Here is an 18,181-nt window from a genome sequence, read left to right on the forward strand (position 1 = left end):
ATACATTGACTAATGTTTATTGACATTATATATATATATATATATATATATATATATATATATATATATATATATATATATATATATATATATATACTGTTATGCCAGTTGCTGGAAGGCTTCTGTGCTGGCTAGGTTTCGAGTCTCCTGGTGGGAAAGTGTTCTAAAGTTGTATACTTAACTCTCGTGTTTAGGAGAGTTGTGCCTTAAGCAGAGACACTGTGTCTTCCCATATTAACAGGGACTTGATGAAATTAACGTATAAATGACCCCTCACTTGCTCTGGTGCTCTTGGGAGGTGTTGATCTTTGGGGGTATTTAAATACTCCGAAATTACCATCTCTTTTAAGGGTCTGAGCGGGTGGTGGAGCGGGTTAAGGCGTACCTGTTATGCCAGTTGCTGGAAGGCTTCTGTGCTGGCTAGGGTTCGAGTCTCCTGGTGGGAAAGTGTTCTAAAGTTGTATACTTAACTCTCGTGTTTAGGAGAGTTGTGCCTTAAGCAGAGACACTGTGTCTTCCCATATTAACAGGAGCTTGATGAAATTAACGTATAAATGACCCCTCACTTGCTCTGGTGCTCTTGGGAGGTGTTGATCTTTGGGGGTATTTAAATACTCCGAAATTACCATCTCTTTTAAGGGTCTGAGCGGGTTAAGGCGTACCTGTTATGCCAGTTGCTGGAAGGCTTCTGTGCTGGCTAGGGTTCGAGTCTCCTGGTGGGAAAGTGTTCTAAAGTTGTATACTTAACTCTCGTGTTTAGGAGAGTTGTGCCTTAAGCAGAGACACTGTGTCTTCCCATATTAACAGGGACTTGATGAAATTAACGTATAAATGACCCCTCACTTGCTCTGGTGCTCTTGGGAGGTGTTGATCTTTGGGGGTATTTAAATACTCCGAAATTACCATCTCTTTTAAGGGTCTGAGCGGGTGGTGGAGCGGGTTAAGGCGTACCTGTTATGCCAGTTGCTGGAAGGCTTCTGTGCTGGCTAGGGTTCGAGTCTCCTGGTGGGAAAGTGTTCTAAAGTTATATATATATATATATATATATATATATATATATATATATATATATATATATATATATATATATATATATATATTTTATTAAATATGACCAAAATATAAATTAAATATAAGTATTAATCTTCACCTTGTGAAGAATAATACCTAAGTTTTAAAAAATACGACGTTTTGCAACAAGATTGTGCCAGATCTTCCAGTGTTAAGCTATGAATATAGGCGAATAGACCCAAATATTACACCCGAGATGATGTAGTGAGAATAGTAGTGTAGTGAGAATGAGATGAATAGAGTGAGAATATAATCACAACATACAAGATTCATTGGTTACCTAGCAGTGATTCCAAGGATCAATGTCCCCGCGGCTCGGTCTCTGACCACGTCTCCCGTTTGGTGACTTGGTCAACCAGGATGATGGCCGTGGCTGCTCGAAGCATGAAGTATGTATCACAACCTGACTGATCGGCTGTCATTTGAAGGTGTTTGTCGAATTCTTTTTTGAACACCGTTGGGGGGACACAAATGGTTCCAGGACCCAAACCACATACAAATTAAAAAAAATGAACACCGTGAGTGGCCGGCCAGTTATGCCCCATATGTTCTCTCTCAGACTATCTATTGCAATCCTGCTTTTCAACGGGGGTAAACCATTAACCATTTCTGGTTTACCCCCTGTTGAAATATTATTGTTCTGCACATCCTACCATGCCTTCTGGTCTCATGAGAAAAAGTAGAACAATAGGACACTAATGGAAGCTGGAAATGCAAATGAGCCAAAGGAATGTAAGGAAAGCCTCTTACTCTGCACTGGTGCTCAGCATGTGGAATATGCTGAACAAGAGGTGGTTGTGGAAGATTTGGCAAAGGATTTGAACGACTGGATAGTTAATTTTTTTTTTTTTTTTACATGCAAAGCATGCAATTTAAATACAATAAAAACAATACAGAATATATAACAAAGGAAAACAATAGACCACCGGCCAGAAGGGCCGACAGCATAGCACAACAAAACACATACACGAGAAAAACATAGAAAAATACAGCATACATCAAAAACACAGAACATAATACAATGGCAAACTAACAATCACAGTAACATCCAGAGACATAGCAGGAAACAGAACAGGACAAACACAATATATTCCAAACAAAACATAAAGAACAAACACGTACAACAGGCAAAGCAATATAAAAACACCAGGCCAAACGCACAGCACAAACAATACAGGAATAAATAAAACACACACCAAGCCATCCGCCCCGTAAACAAAGGGCGAGTCCAAAATAAACAATAATAAGAAACAAGCAAAACACGCACACCTGAAAACAAAACAGGCACAAACACAACAACATACATGCGGCGGCCTGAAGGACCGATAATAAAACAACAAAGTACATCAAGAAACATAACAAGACATTGTAGCACAAAACAAATCAAAACAAATTCATACAAAGACACGAAACACTGGCCTGAAAGGCCGACAATAAAAACAGAAACATAATGAAACACAAGAAAAAGACACAATACAATACAACAAAACAACGGTCATGAGAACAAATATAACACTGGCCCTAAGGGCGCACAATAGGTACAACACATTGCAAACAAACCACAGGTCCAAGCACACACCAAACACACAGCAAGCACACAGACTAATAAAATTTTTCATAATTTTCGGGCCACTCCGCCGCCGGGAAGCGAATGCAATACGCCTCCCAAAGTAACATAATGTCCTCCGAAACATGGTCATTACGGATCGCACGAGGATCAGGCATTAACTCTGGCACACCCACAATAAAACATCGAGCCCGTCGAATCCAGATGGAAGAAGAGCACCACAGAACAGGACGCACGCGGTCATCAATGTCAAACCGCAAAGGATGTTCAGCATCATTCGCCACTCCGGAGGCCAAGACAAGAGGGAGAGGCTCCTTCCCATGAGGCCGGGCAATGGGCAGCGCACTGGGAGCCTCCTCGACTGCCTCACAGGGCCTCGCTTCAACCACCGAACGTTGTACCTGCTGGGACCCCCCCACGCTTGGCATCCTTCTTCAGCACCAACTTGATGCCTCGGCTCGCACCAGAACCCACACCACCCACGTCTGTAGGAGCAACCACCTCCCACTGCGTAGAACCTTCTGCAGGAGAAAGAACAGGAGGTAAATCAGACGCACAACCATCGTCAACAGCAGACACATGGACATCAGCCACCACCAGCGACGTAGAGCGCGAAGCACCCGGAATCGCCACATCATCTCCCGAAGCTCCACCTGCGTCGTAGTCCTCCACATCAGCCCAAGCAGTAGAAGAATGCCTGGAACGCTTGGGCACTGGCCGCACATCCTCACAGCCGGAGGCGGACCCAGAACCACCGGCCTCACGAACCGGGCGAACCAACGCCCGTTGCAGTACGGCAGCAGCCTCAACCACATGGGGAACCGGGCCGCACACAACAGGATGCTCCACAGCCCCCCCAACACCCAGCACAGCCATAACACTTGGCGAGGGTGCAGGACCAGGCACAGCAGCAGGAGTCGAGGAAGACACAGACCCGCAGAGACCATCCGGAAGACCCTCGGGAGCAACTGGCACAGCAAAGTGACCAGCGATAGGAGCCACCGGAACACTCGGCGGAGGGACAACAACCACCGGGGGCATGTCGGGTGACGCAGGGGGGACGCCGCATCAGCAGCGAATGGGACCTGCCTCTCTTCATCTCTGGAATCCACGCCCTGAGGAAGCGGCGGGAAATCCTCTTCCCGAAATAAGTTAACAGGTGCAGCAGGGGCCTCAGAGCACCCAGCAGCGTGATGCCCTAACTGGCCACACCGGAAACAAGTACGAGGCTGCCGGGCATAATACACCCGAACGTAGTAACCAAGCAGCCGGACAGAAGATGGGATATCCGACTGCAGGCGCATACCTAAGGTACGGACGTTCGTCTGCTTCCCAGCATACTTCCCCGAGGAAAGCGTGTTCACCCGCACACTGATGACAGCACCATACCTCCCAAAGAAGCGCCGGAGAAGGTCTTCAGGGAACTCCAGGGGCGCACCGTGCACACTGACATATGTCAGGGCACCACTTCGATCCGAGACCATAACGGAGCCGGCGCCATCCGGCAACTGCAATGAACGCCCTTCGTTCCGCCAGAGGAAGTCCCGATACTTCCCCTCCCGCACGAACTTGACAATCACCCGGTGGGCCGTAACAAGCTCAACTCCTTATACAGCCTCTACCGGAACACGAAGCATGTTGCACATCACCAACTCAATGGCCGGATAACCAGCCTTGCACGAGAATTCTAGTCCCACGGAATTCACCCGCAAAACAGGAGGAATTGCAAGGCCCCCCATATCAAAACGGCCACGTCAGCACGCAGCCAGGCAGGCAACAACACTAGGAGGGCAGTGACGCCCACCACCTGGCGACCAAACGGCAAACAACTCAACAGCCATGGAGGGTCGGTAAACATCCTCACTCCACTGCCGCTAGCAGTCGACCTGTCTCATGAGAAAAAGTAGGACAATAGGACACTAATGGAAGCTGGAAATGCAAATGACCCAAAGGAATGTAAGGAAAGCCTCTTACTCTGCACTGGTGCTCAGCATGTGGAATATGCTGAACAAGAGGTGGTTGTGGAAGATTTGGCAAAGGATTTGAACGACTGGATAGTTAAATAGTAGTAGGCATCCTTCAGTCGCGGGAGACTATGGAGTTGCGCCCTAGTTGTCAATCCTGGTGCAGCGTCTGGTGTGACTGATGAGGCCAATCCGAGAGTGGCAGTCCATCCCACACCGAACACAAACGAAGTCTGATTCTGGTCTGTCTTCCTGGCTACCGGCTTTCCTTCTCTGTCTCTTTGCCTCCGATTCCTTGGCAAGTGACTCCTCGAACTTGGAGAGACCTCTTTAAACAGACTGCCTCCAGGCTGAACGGTCTGCAGCCAGTCTCCCATATAGCAAGATCGACGTCCATGGCTTTCAGGTCCCTCTTGCATACGTCTTTGTACCGTAGCTGGGGCTTGCCTGTTGGACGCTTTTCCTGCATCAGCTCTCCATACAGGAGATCCTTGGGGATCCTGCCGTCGCCCATTCGCACGTGCCCGAGCCAGCGCATTTGTCTCTGTTTCAGCATTGTGTACATGCTGGTGATTCTTGCTCTTCCCAAGACATTGTTGTTTGTCACCTTGACCTGCCAAGTGATGTCCAAGATGTGTCGAAGGCAGCACATGTGGTAGGCATTCAGCTGTCTTTCCTGACGTGCGCGGAGTGTCCAAGACTCACTGCCATAAAAGAGAGTGCTCAGGACACTGGCTCTGTAAACATGAATCTTAGTATACTCAGTTAGCCTATTGTTGGCCTACACTCTCTTTGTCAGTCTGAACATGGTAGTAGATGCCTTACCGATGCGTTTGTTTAGCTCCGTATCAAGAAAGAGGTAGTCAGAGATTGTGGAACCCAGGTACACGAAGTCGTGAACGACTTCCAGTTTGGAATCAGAGATGCCAATGTCAGGTGGGGAGTCCATTCCTTGTCCCATGACTTGTGTTTTCTTCAGACTGATGGTGAGTCCGAAAGCCTGAGAGGCCTCGCTGAAGCGGGTTATGAGCTGTTGGATGTCTTCAGCTGAGTGGGCAGTGACTGCTGCGTCGTCGGCAAAGAGGAAGTCGTGCAGACACCTCACCCGAACCTTCGTCTTGGCTCTCAGCCTGGCGAGGTTAAAGAACTTTCCATTTGACCTGGTCCGGAAGTAAATGCCTTCTGTGACAGATCCGAAGGCGTGCCGCAGCATAACTGCGAAGAAAATCCCGAATAGGGTTGGAGCCAGTACGCAGCCCTGCTTTACTCCACTTCGGATGTCAAAGGCGTCTGATGTTAGGCCATCAAAGACCACGGTGCCCCTCATGTTCTCATGGAAAGATCTGATGATGCTGAGGCGCCTGGGTGAGCATCCGATCTTGGGGAGGATCTTGAACAGGCCATCCCTGCTGACGAGGTCGAAGGCCTTCGTCAGATCTATGAAGGCTACGAAGAGTGGCTGCTTCTGTTCCCTGCATTTCTCCTGCAGTTGTCTGAGGGAAAAGACCTTGTCGATGGTGGACCTGCCAGCTCTGAATCCGCATTGTGATTCTGGATAGACTCTCTCTGCAAGTACTTGGAGCCTCTTCAATGCGACTCGAGCAAACAGCTTTCCGACAATACTGAGGAGGGAGATTCCACGGTAGTTGTTGCAGTCGCCCCTGTCACCTTTATTCTTATACAGCGTGACGATGTTGGCATTCTTCCCAGCAGAGGCAGATGATTCTTCCCAGCAGAGGCAGAGAATTTCATGCAGCTCCATGAGCAGGCTACCTCTGCAGCACTTCAAGGTCTCAGCAGGAATGCCATCTTTGCCAGGAGCTTTACCAGAAGTATGGGAGTCTAGGGCATCGCTGAGTTCTTCCAGGGTCGGTTCGCTGTCGAGCTCCATTAACACAGGCAGACACTCAATGGCGCTCAGGGCATCTTCGGTGACCACATTTTCCCTGGCGTATAGCTCAGAGTAGTGCTTGACCCAGCGCTTCAGCTGCAGTGTCTGGTCCTGAATCACCTCGCCAGTGGCAGATTTCAGAGGAGCGGTCTTCCTCTGGATTGGGCCGAGGGCCTGCTTGATGCCGTCATACATTCCCCTTACTTTGTCTGTATCCGCTGCAGTCTGTATCTGGGAGCAGAGCTGGAGCCAATAGTTATTGGCACATCGCCTGGCGCTCTGCTGCACTTTGCAGCGGACGGCCCGAAGGATCTGTAAGTTGCGCTGACTTGGGCAGGCTTTGTAGGCTGCCAAGGCGTTTCTCTTCTCTTCGATGACAGGTGTCATCCCTTCCGAGTGAGCCTCGAACCAGTCTGCCGACCTGCTGGTCTTCTTGCCAAAGGTGGAAATGGCAGCATTGAACACAGAGTCTCTGAAGTGCTTCCATCTTTTACAGGCAGTGACCCCAGCTGGGCCAGGGAGAGCTTCCTCGAGCACGTGTGCAAAATCTTCCACCTTGTCCTGGTTGCGGATCTTGGTGGTGTCGATGCGAGGACTGCCCGCCTTTTTCGAGTGATGAATCTTCTTTGGTTGCATCTTGACCCTGCTACATACCAGGGAGTGGTCGGTGTCACAGACAGCACTCTGGTAGGTACGCGTAATAGTGACGCTGGGTAGACTTGCACGCCTGGTAAGAATCAGGTCAAGCTGGTGCCAGTGCTTGGATCTGGGGTGTCTCCAAGATACTCGGTGTTGAGGCTTTGTGCCGAAGAACGTGTTGGTGACACAAACACCATGAAGGCAGCAGAGTTCTAGCAGACATTGCCCGTTCTCATTCATCCTCCCTATGCCGAATTGACCCAGACAAGTGGGCCAAATGTTGTGCTCGGCACCCATTCTGGCGTTAAAGTCGCCGAGGATGAACAGTGGTTCCTTTACAGGGATTCTCGCTATGACTCTGTTGAGGTCATCGTAGAATTTTTCCTTTGCCTCTGCTGGAGAAGTCAGGGTTGGTGCATATGCACTAATTACATTGACTGGTCATGTTTGGGAGTGCAGTTGCAGAGACAGAATTCGTTCGGTTTCCCCCATCGGTGGCATAATGTGTCCCAACAGTGCATTCCTGACGGCAAATCCCACACCATGTTCTCTGGTCTCATCTGGAGGTTTTCCTTGCCAGAAGAAAGAGAAGGTCCTCTCTCTCACAGATCCTGATCCTGGGAGCCTGGTCTCTTGGAGAGCAACAATATCCATCTGCAGCTTTCTCAGCTCCCTATCGATGATTGCTGTTTTTCGGGCATCATTGATTTCTTGCAGGTCGTCAGAGAAACCTGGTGTCAGTGTCCTGACGTTCCATGTGCCCAGCTTTAGGGTAGTTGATATTTTCTTCTTTGGTTTTGTATTGCTTGGTGCAAAGTTGTCAGGCCGCTTGTCGGTTTTCACCCTAAACCCCACGCATCCAGTGAGGTTAACGGACCGTGGCGAGGCAACACCTTATTGGCTGAGGTTTGCCCAGCTTGAGGCGGGCGGTAGCTGCCCAGTGGGACGCGATGACAGTGTGTGTAGTGTGGAGGAGTGGTGGGAAGAGCAGTGTGTGTAGTGTGGAGGAGTGGTGGGAAGTGCAGTGTTGTGTAGTGTGGAGGAGTGGTGGGAAGAGCAGTGTGTGTAGTGTGGAGGAGTGGTGGGAAGAGCAGTGTGTGTAGTGTGGAGGAGTGGTGGGAAGAGCAGTGATGTGTAGTACTCACCTGGTGTAGTGTGAAGGAGTGGTGGGAAGAGCAGTGTTATGTAGTGTGGAGGAGTGTTGGGAAGAGCAGTGTTGTGTAGAGTGAAGGAGAGGCGGGAAGAGGAGAGGAGAGCAGTGCCAAAAGCGATGGGTAATAGGATATTGCATAGATCACTGAGGAGAGAGGAAGTCAGAAAGCGTTGGTGTTGACGTATGTTAGATAAAGGTCATCAGCTTGCAATGAGGTGGAAGCAACCCCACCGTCGGAAGCAACCCCTGGCGTCGCACTCTTCGCCAATCGAGCAGAAGACTTAAAACCCGTAGACTGTCGCTACCCGTGTTGGTTCGACGCTGTGAGGCGAAGCTGTAGTGTTCTCTCGAGGGCGCAAAGCCTGGGTAGGTAGATATGGAGGAGAAGCTGTTACCCATGCAGCAGGTCCCCCCCCTCTCCACCCTCCTCACTACTGTCCACTCACTACTTGCAGCAGGTTCCCCCCCCCCCCCTCCAGTTAAATGTTAATACTTCAGGTACAGCATTGCTATTAGGTTGGGCATAAAGAGCTAGATCTTACTTCCCCGTAGACACTGATTAGTCTGATAGGTAAACACAGTTCCAGTACAATTGACGACATAAAACTAAAATCGAAAAAATGCAAAGATTTGCTACTATATTAGTGCCAGAGTTTAGACGGTAAAGTTATGAGGATTGGCTGAAAGAATGAGATGTCACATCCTTGGAGGACATAAGAAAAAGAGGAGATATGATAACAACGTACAAGATAATAAGAGGAATAACCAAGGTGGGCAAGGACAGCCTCTTTCAATTGAAAGACAGTAGGACAAGAGGACACAAGTTGAAGCTGGAATCGCAAATGAGTCGAATAAATGTAAGGAAATACTCGTACCCTGTACGGGAGGTTAAGGAGTGGAATGCACTAAGATAACAAGTTATGGAAGCCTCCTGCATTTTGACCTTTAAGGAAAGGTTCGACAAAATATACTGATTGTTTGTACAGTGAAGCTCTTACGCAATGGGTATAACAACGCTAGTAAGAGGGGCATTAAGAGCTTGACCTCTTGTCCCCAAAATCACTGAGTGGTAAGTACTGTTAGGCAAGTACTGTTCGGTAAGTACTATTAGGTAAACTGTTGGGTAAGTACTGATAGGTAAATACAATATTTATACGGAAATAACAAATACCTCAGAGGAATATATATTAAATGAAGGATCTTGAGATATTTTGGGATTTTAACCATCATGAAAGATGTTTTTGGTCAAGTATATATAGGTATAATAATAATAAAGCTTGTCTGATAATTATATTCTCTTGCCCAGACGATGGGTGATGGGAGGTTCAACGGACCCATCATCGCTGCTGAGCATGTAGCTGAGATGATCCCAGAGGACCGTCGTCAACACGTCAGAATACTCGACATTGCCGCCGCAGGTACCGTACAATTTTGATGCAGTGCTCTTGCATCTTGCATTAATTGGGGGAGGATTTCTCCAAATGTTATCTTTGTTCGAGGGAAACTAAAGGAATAATTAACTGTAGAATGTATTACACATATCATAAATTTACACAACGTTTCCAACCAACATGGTTCATTCTCAAGTGATGGAACTGTATTGATTGATTGATGATGATTGATAAAGATTAAGCCACCCAAGAGGTGGCACGGGCATGAATAGCCCGTAAGTGGTACAATTTTTTGTTCAGTATTTCTTTTCAGTGTTCTGAGGTCGCATTTAATCGTCGAGCTGCTATCGCTGGAGAGGATACTGCTTGACAGTATTTATGAGGGTGTCCAGCTGCTGGACACTTTTTTTTACCAGAAGAGTGGCTGTGTTGATGGCTTCAGGATGGTTATTGCAAGAATCGGAGACTCTTAAAGCTCTTCTATGGTCGTTGGTTACTTCACATTCCAGAAGATAATGAAGTAATGGCCTTTCTGTGACAGTTTGGCAGAAGATGCATTCTCACTGTCGGGGTTCACCAATCTTCCAGTTGCACCTAACTTAGACGTAGTCTATATAACCTGCTATTTCCCTGTGGACTCCTTTTGGGATATTTAACCTCTCTAATTGGGCTGCCTGAAGATACCATATTGCAGAGGTCGAACCTTCAGCTCTCTGGTGTAGATCGGCTTTGTTGAGATGTGAGAGTTTTTTGGTGATGATGTTTTTTATGTTCTCTAGGCTGGGTTGAATTTTTTATATATCACTGGATGACGAGTTGCCAATTTAGCAACTTCATCGGCTTTCTCATTTAATGGGATTCCAACATGGGATGGGATCCAGTTTAAGGTTATGTTGAGTCCTTTGCCTTTAGCAACTTCTCCAAGATACAAAATGGTGGTAATTATTTCCACGTTATCTTTCCACTGTTTTTGTCCTAATATTTGAAGTGCAGCTTTTGAATCTGTGTGTATGATTGCATTTTGAGTATTTTGTGCAATTACATATGCGAATGCCTGTTGTATGGCAAACAGCTCAGTTTGGGTTGATGATACTAGTCCTCCCAGTCTCCGATATGCCTGTACGCTGGCCGTACAAAGAGCAGCGCCAGCACCCTCATATTCTGTGTCCACCGATCCGTCTGTGAAGATGTGGGTGGCTCTTGCTACTGCAATGCTATACATTTGCTTTTGTTTTACGAGCCTTAGGATTGTTGGGTCATAGGCAGCCTTTTTCATTGGGAGACTGTCTATTAGTATTTTGAAGGTAGGCTCCTCCCACGGTGGGGAAGAAGTGCAGTTTGGGTGTGGTTGATCACCCTCTCTATCAAGAATCATGCTTTTTAAATGTAATCTGTTTAGAACATTTCCTGCTCTGGCAGCCCAAGAGTTTCCATTGTTTTGGCCAAGTCCAACCACCAAGGCATGGGACTGTACTGGGCATAATTCATTTATACCATTAGAGAGGTCTGGTACATACAAATACAAATAGGTGGAGAGTAAGGCATAAAAGGGTGAAGAGTAAGGCGTAAACGGCGAAGAACAAAACATACTAATGATTATGATGCTTCCAACGCTAGCTCCGGACCTCCCTCCCGAAGACCAAAGCAAAAGTGTTGTGTAGTGTGGAGGAGTGGTGGGAAGAGCAGTGTGTGTAGTGTGGAGGAGTGGTGGGAAGAGCAGTTTTGTTTAGTGTGGAGGAGTGGTGGGAAGAGCAGTGTGTGTAGTGTTGAGGAGTGGTGGGAAGAGCAGTGTGTGTAGTGTGGAGGAGTGGTGGGAAGAGCAGTGTGTGTAGTGTGGAGGAGTGGTGGGAAGAGCAGTTTTGTGTAGTGTGGAGGAGTGGTGGGAAGAGCAGTGTGTGTAGTGTTGAGGAGTGGTGGGAAGAGCAGTGTGTGTAGTGTGGAGGAGTGGTGGGAAGAGCAGTGTGTGTAGTGTGGAGGAGTGGTGGGAAGAGCAGTGTTGTGTAGTGTGGAGGAGTGGTGGGAAGAGCAGTGTGTGTAGTGTGGAGGAGTGGTGGGAAGAGCAGTGTTGTGTAGTGTGGAGGAGTGGTGGGAAGAGCAGTGTGTGTAGTGTGGAGGAGTGGTGGGAAGAGCAGTGTGTGTAGTGTGGAGGAGTAGTGGGAAGAGCAGTGTTGTGTAGTGTGGAGGAGTGTTGGGAAGAGCAGTGTGTGTAGTGTGGAGGAGTGGTGGGAAGAGCAGTGTTGTGTAGTGTGGAGGAGTGTTGGGAAGAGCAGTGTGTGTAGTGTGGAGGAGTGGTGGGAAGAGCAGTGTTGTGTAGTGTGGAGGAGTGGTGGGAAGAGCAGTGTGTGTAGTGTGGAGGAGCGGTGGGAAGTGCAGTGTTGTGTAGTGTGGAGGAGTGGTGGGAAGAGCAGTGTGTGTAGTGTGGAGGAGTGGTGGGAAGAGCAGTGTGTGTAGTGTGAAGGAGTGGTGGGAAGTGCAGTGTTGTGTAGTGTGGAGGAGTGGTGGGAAGAGCAGTGTGTGTAGTGTGGAGGAGTGGTGGGAAGAGCAGTGTGTGTAGTGTGGAGGAGTGGTGGGAAGAGCAGTGATGTGTAGTACTCACCTGGTGTAGTGTGAAGGAGTGGTGGGAAGAGCAGTGTTATGTAGTGTGGAGGAGTGTTGGGAAGAGCAGTGTTGTGTAGAGTGAAGGAGAGGCGGGAAGAGGAGAGGAGAGCAGTGCCAAAAGCGATGGGTAATAGGATATTGCATAGATCACTGAGGAGAGAGGAAGTCAGAAAGCGTTGGTGTTGACGTATGTTAGATAAAGGTCATCAGCTTGCAATGAGGTGGAGTGAATAAGTGCTTGAAAAAGAAGGCGGCAATGAAATATAAGCTGGTTGTTGAGACGTTTGGCAGTAACAAGGGAAGACTCGAAGTCGCGTAAAAAGCTGTTTAAAGGAAGGTAAGGAATTTAAGAAATTAAACAGAGTATGACACTTACGTGTGGCATCCATATGCAGACGATGAGACACAGTAACGTGACTGAAGATATGATGTCCAAACCACACACCAGAAGATGAGGAGACGACGACGTTTAGGCCCATCATGGACCATAATAAAGTCAATTGTGAAGGGAGCAATATTGTTGTTGTTGTTTTAGATTCAGCTACTCAGAACAAAAAGTTCCAAGTAGCACGGGCTATGGGGAGCCCGTAAGTGGAGGCTCTTTGGAGCCATTATCTGTATCAATAACTGATACCAGAGATCTGGGGATGGATGGGAGTCTTCATTGTGGTTTTAAGCCTCGGAGGGTTGGCTGTGCCAGTTAAGGAGCTGGGGCCAGATTCACGAAAGCACTTACGCAAGCACTTACGAACGTGTACATCTTTTCTCAATTTTTGGCGGCTTTGTTTCCAATTCTTAAACAGTTAATGAGCTCCGAAGCACCAGGAGGCAGGCGATGAGTCACAATAACATGGCTGAAGTGTTGACCAGACCACACACTAGAAGTTGAAGGGACGACGACGTTTCTTCTTCCTTCTATTGATACTCGTCCCTCTTTCTGGCTTCGCTATATTGATGACATTTTTGCTTTATGGCCTCATGACCTTAATCTTTTCCAGCCTTTCCTCGCCTCTTTTAACAATCTGGCTCCTTCTATCCATTTCAAAGTTGAGTGGGAATCTAATTCCCTCCTTCCTTTTCTTGATGTTCATGTTCACAGCACTGTGTCTGGGTTCTCTTTCTCTGTCTACCGTAAACCCATGCATAGTGGCATGTACATTCACTTCTTTTCCTACCATCCTCCTTCTGTTAAGAAAAGTGTCCTCGTCTCTCTCTTCCTCCGCGCTCTACGTATCAGCGACCCTCAGTTTCTTGATTCTGAAATTGCCTTTATCTACAAATCATTCTCTCGCCTTGGTTATCCTTTGCATTTCATCAACCTTGCCTACTCTCAAGCTAAGCAAATTTCTTTCATCCTAAACCTGCTTCCAACACTAATAGCACTGTACTATGCCTTCCCTTCATATCTGAACTCAAAACTTTTACCAATACCTTTCGTCCTCTTGACATTAAACTCGCCTTTCGACAAACTAACACACTTCGCAGCAATCTAGTTCACACTGCTCCTCCTGCTTCTAATGCTGCTGGTGTCTACTCTATTTCCTGTTCATCTTGTCCTCTCCAATACTTTGGCGAAACTGGCCGTACACTGAATGACAGACTTAAAGAACACAAGAGAAATGTTAAGTCTGCAGACACTAACAATGCTCTCTTCTGCCATGTAAGGAATTCTAATCATTCCATTGATTGGTCTTCCTCCAAAATAATCTTTCCTGCCTCTACTCTACACAGACACCGTCTTGTAGAATCGGCTCTGATACACAATGTACCCAACATGAACTTAAATCCTGGCTTTGTTGCTGTGGACTCTTCCCTTTCACAGTATATACTCAAATGCTCTAATCTTTCTAACAGAAGTGACTTAACATAAGCTTACCCCCTTCCATTTATCTTTCTTTCTCTCTTCTCCCATTTTGCTGTTCATTGTTTTCTCCTACGCTCCCTTGCTAGCCTCTTCTTTTTCCTATTACTATCTCCTTCTCATTCAGTGGTTATAATAGGAGCTGCCTCGTATGGGCCAATAGGCCCTCTGCAGTTCTCATTATTACTACTATCTCCTACACCTTACTTTCCTCCTCAGCTCTCTCTTGCCTATTTATTGCCTGTCTCTATCTCCTCATCACAATCGGCTTGAGAATGGTCCAGGACAGACCGAAACGTCGTCGTCCCTTCAACTTCTAGTGTGTGGTCTCGTCAACACCAGGAGGCTGTTTATAACAATAACAACAGTTGATTGGGAAGTTTTCATGCTTGTAAACTGTTTAATAAATGTAGCCAAAGCCGTCAAAGATTGAGGAAAGATGTATACGTTCGTAAGTCTCCGTGGTGTAGTGGTAAGACACTCGCCTGGCGTTCCGCGAGCGCTTTGTCATGGGTTCGTATCCTGGCCGGGGAGGATTTACTGGGCGCAAATCCTTAACTGTAGCCTCTGTTTAACTCAACAGTAAAATGGGTACTTAGTTGTAACAACGATTCTTCGCGGGGGGGATCGTATTCCAGGGACCTGCCCGAAACGCTACGCGTACTAGTGGCTGTACAAGAATGTAACAACTCTTGTATATATTTAAAAAAAAAAAAAATAAGTGCTTGCGTAAATGCTTTCGATAATCTGGCCCCTGGTGAGGTTAGAGTAAACTTCTAGGTCTTGCGTTTTTTCTTCGGCTGAGACTTTGGCTGAGCCATGCTGTCGTTGGAGTTTGGTGAGGTGGCGACACCGTGATATACGACCCCGAAAAATCAGGTGAGAAATATGACACAGAGAAGGTGTCGTATTTGTGGTGCGGCAGTGAAGCTCCTACTAAGATTTCCCTCGTCTAAGGAGTTCGTAACATCCGTAGTTGGTGTTTTCGTCTTTAGTCTCGCAGCCAAAGGTAGGCTCAGGTGTCGTGGATTGGTGATAGAAGCTACTTCAGGAACGTTGGTGGTGCTGGTAGCATTTGTAGACAGCACGTTTGCTAGCGTGTCTGCTAAGATGGTGATGGTAGGAGTGTTGGGAGCTGGAGAGGGAAATACTACTGCCCGGGTCTTGGGTGGTTCTGGAATCTGTGTTGAAATCGACCTCGTGGTCGTCCTGGTGGTAGTCTCTGGGGTGGTAGTGGAAGTAGCGAGACTTGTGACAGGGACTATGATGGCGTCCAGGCCATTGGCTAAGTATAATGCGTTCAGTTCACTGACAAAACGGTGGTTGTCTGATCCGGCAAGCCTCTCTGCTAGTCTAATAACACTAGGAATAATGCCTGTACTTGATGCAGGTGGCCTTGGTTCCCCATTGTGAAGGCTGGGTCGCCTGGTGGGAGGAGCCACTATTTATTAAGACTGGAAAGTCTTCTGGTCGGTTGGTAGGAGCTGAGGTGGTGTGTTGAGCGCCTGGGGAGGTAGAAGGTTTGTTTCTATTGGCTGCAACCTGGGCCTGATCCTGTCTGTGGGAGCAGCGACAGGAAATTGCGGGGTGATTGCCATCGCAGAACAAGCAGCGATGTGTTATTGCCTTGTATATAAAGTAGTGAGGGTCCAGTGCGCAGAGGCTGCACTTCTGGGCAGGGTGCTGACACGTGTTGGTGGTTATCTTAAGGTTATCTTGAGATGATTTCGGGGCTTTTTTTAGTGTCCCCGCGGCCCGGTCCTCGACCAGGCCTCCACCCCCAGGAAGCAGCCCGTGACAGCTGACTAACACCCAGGTACCTATTTTACTGCTAGGTAACAGGGGCATAGGGTGAAAGAAACCCAGGACCACAGGATCACAAGTCCAGCGTGCTGTCCGCTCGGCCGACCGGCTCCCTTGGGGTGGGGTGGGAGAGCTCGTAGCACTTGAAGCACTGCTGGAGCTCATGGTATCGGTCCTTTTTTTTACTTTGTTATTTGTAAGCCGAAGCAGTAGAAACCTTGTTCTTACCTATTTGTACTCACCTATTTGTGCTTGCGGGGAATGAGCTCTGGCTCTTTAGGTCCCGCCTCTCAACTACCAATCAACAGGTGTACAGGTTCCTGAGCCTATTGGGCTCATTCATATCTACACTTGAAACTGTGTATGGAGTCAGCCTCCACCACATCCCCTCCTAATGCATTCCATTTGTCAACCACTCTGACACTAAAAAAGTTCTTTCTAATATCTCTGTGGCTCATTTGGGCACTCAGTTTCCACCTGTGTCCCCTTGTGCGTGTTCCCCTTGTGTTAAATAGACTGTCTTTATCTACCCTATCAATTCCCTTCAGAATCTTGAATGTGGTGATCATGTCCCCCTAACTCTTCTGTCTTCCAGCGAAGTGAGGTTTAATTCCCGTAGTCTCTCCTCGTAGCTCATACCTCTCAGCTCGGGTACTAGTCTGGTGGCAAACCTTTGAACCTTTTCCAGTTTAGTCTTATCCTTGACTAGATATGGACTCCATGCTGGGGCTGCATACTCCAGGATTGGCCTGACATATGTGGTATACAAAGTTCTGAATGATTCTTTACAATAGTTTCTGAATGCCGTTCGTATGTTGGCCAGCCTGGCATATGCCGCTGATGTTATCCTCTTGATATGTGCTGCAGGAGACAGGTCTGGCGTGATATCAACCCCCAAGTCTTTTTCTTTCTCTGACCCCTGAAGAATTTCCTCTCCCAGATGATACCTTGTATCTGGTCTCCTGCTCCCTACACTTATCTTCATTACATTACATTTGGTTGGATTAAACTCTAACAACCATTTGTTCGACCATTCTTTCAGCTTGTCTAGGTCTTCCTGAAGCCTCAAACAGTCCTCTACTGTTTTAATCCTTCTCATAATTTTAGTATCGTCCGCAAACATTGAGAGAAATGAATCGATACCCTCCGGGAGATCATTTACATATATCAGAAACAAGATAGGACCGAGTACAGAGCCCTGTGGGACTCCACTGGTGAATTCACGCCAATCGGAGGTCTCACCCCTCACCGTAACTCTCTGCTTCCTATTGCTTAGATACTCACTTATCCACTGGAGCACCTTACCAGCTACACCTGCCTGTCTCTCCAGCTTATGTACCAGCCTCTTATGCGGTACTGTGTCAAAGGCTTTCCGACAATCCAAGAAAATGCAGTCCGCCCAGTGTGTGTGTGTGTGTGTGCTCACCTAATTGTACTCATGTATTTGTGCTTGCAGGGGTTGAGCTCTGGCTCTTTGGTCCCGCCTCTCAACTGTCAATCAATCGGTGTACAGGTACCTGAGCCTATTGGGCTCTGTCATATGTACACTTGAAACTATGTATGATGTCAGCCTCCACCACATCACTTCCTAATGCATTCCATTAATCAACCACTCTGACACTAAAAAAGTTCTTTCTAATATCTCTGTGGCTCATTTGGGCACTCTGTTGTGTGTACTCACACAAGCTCTGTACATGTATATATATATATATATATATATATATATATATATATATATATATATATATATATATATATATATATATATATATATATATATATATATATATATATATATATATATATATATATATATATATATATATATATATGTCGTACCTAGTAGCCAGAACCCACTTCTCGGCCTACTATGCAAGGCCCGATTTGCCTAATCCACTTGATCCACTTGAGTTTTCAGTGGCATATTGTCCTGGGGACCATTCAGGCTTGTTCGCATTTGTGTTCCTCACGTGTGCCCCAAAGAATGAGGTGATTTGGTAAAATGCTATGCCCAAGATTACTATCCGAGTGCCGGCGGTGGGGTGGTTCAAATAGCCTCGGCTATCACCTCATTATGTCCGGTCGTGATGGTCAAGTGGATTAAGGCGTCTTGTACATACCAGTTGCGTTGCTCCTGGGAGTATGGGTTCGAGTCACTTCTGGGGTGTGAGTTTTCAGTTGCATATTGTCCTGGGGACCATTCAGGCTTGTTCGCATTTGTGTTCCTCACGTGTGCCCCAAAG

The 18,181-nt window shown here is 47.2% G+C and overlaps 1 protein-coding gene across 1 annotated transcript in view; it reads left to right on the forward strand.

Moving 5' to 3' along the window:
- Positions 1–18,181, forward strand: part of LOC123750949 (methyltransferase-like protein 27) — a 148,037-nt gene that overhangs the window by 37,087 nt on the left and 92,769 nt on the right. The window contains exon 3 of the mRNA XM_069316729.1: positions 9,592–9,703. Within this exon, the coding sequence (XP_069172830.1) occupies positions 9,592–9,703 (112 nt within the window). The remainder of the gene's footprint in view (positions 1–9,591; positions 9,704–18,181) is intronic.

This window comes from Procambarus clarkii, chromosome 85 (genome assembly GCF_040958095.1).
Source record: "Procambarus clarkii isolate CNS0578487 chromosome 85, FALCON_Pclarkii_2.0, whole genome shotgun sequence".
NCBI lineage: Eukaryota > Metazoa > Arthropoda > Malacostraca > Decapoda > Cambaridae > Procambarus > Procambarus clarkii.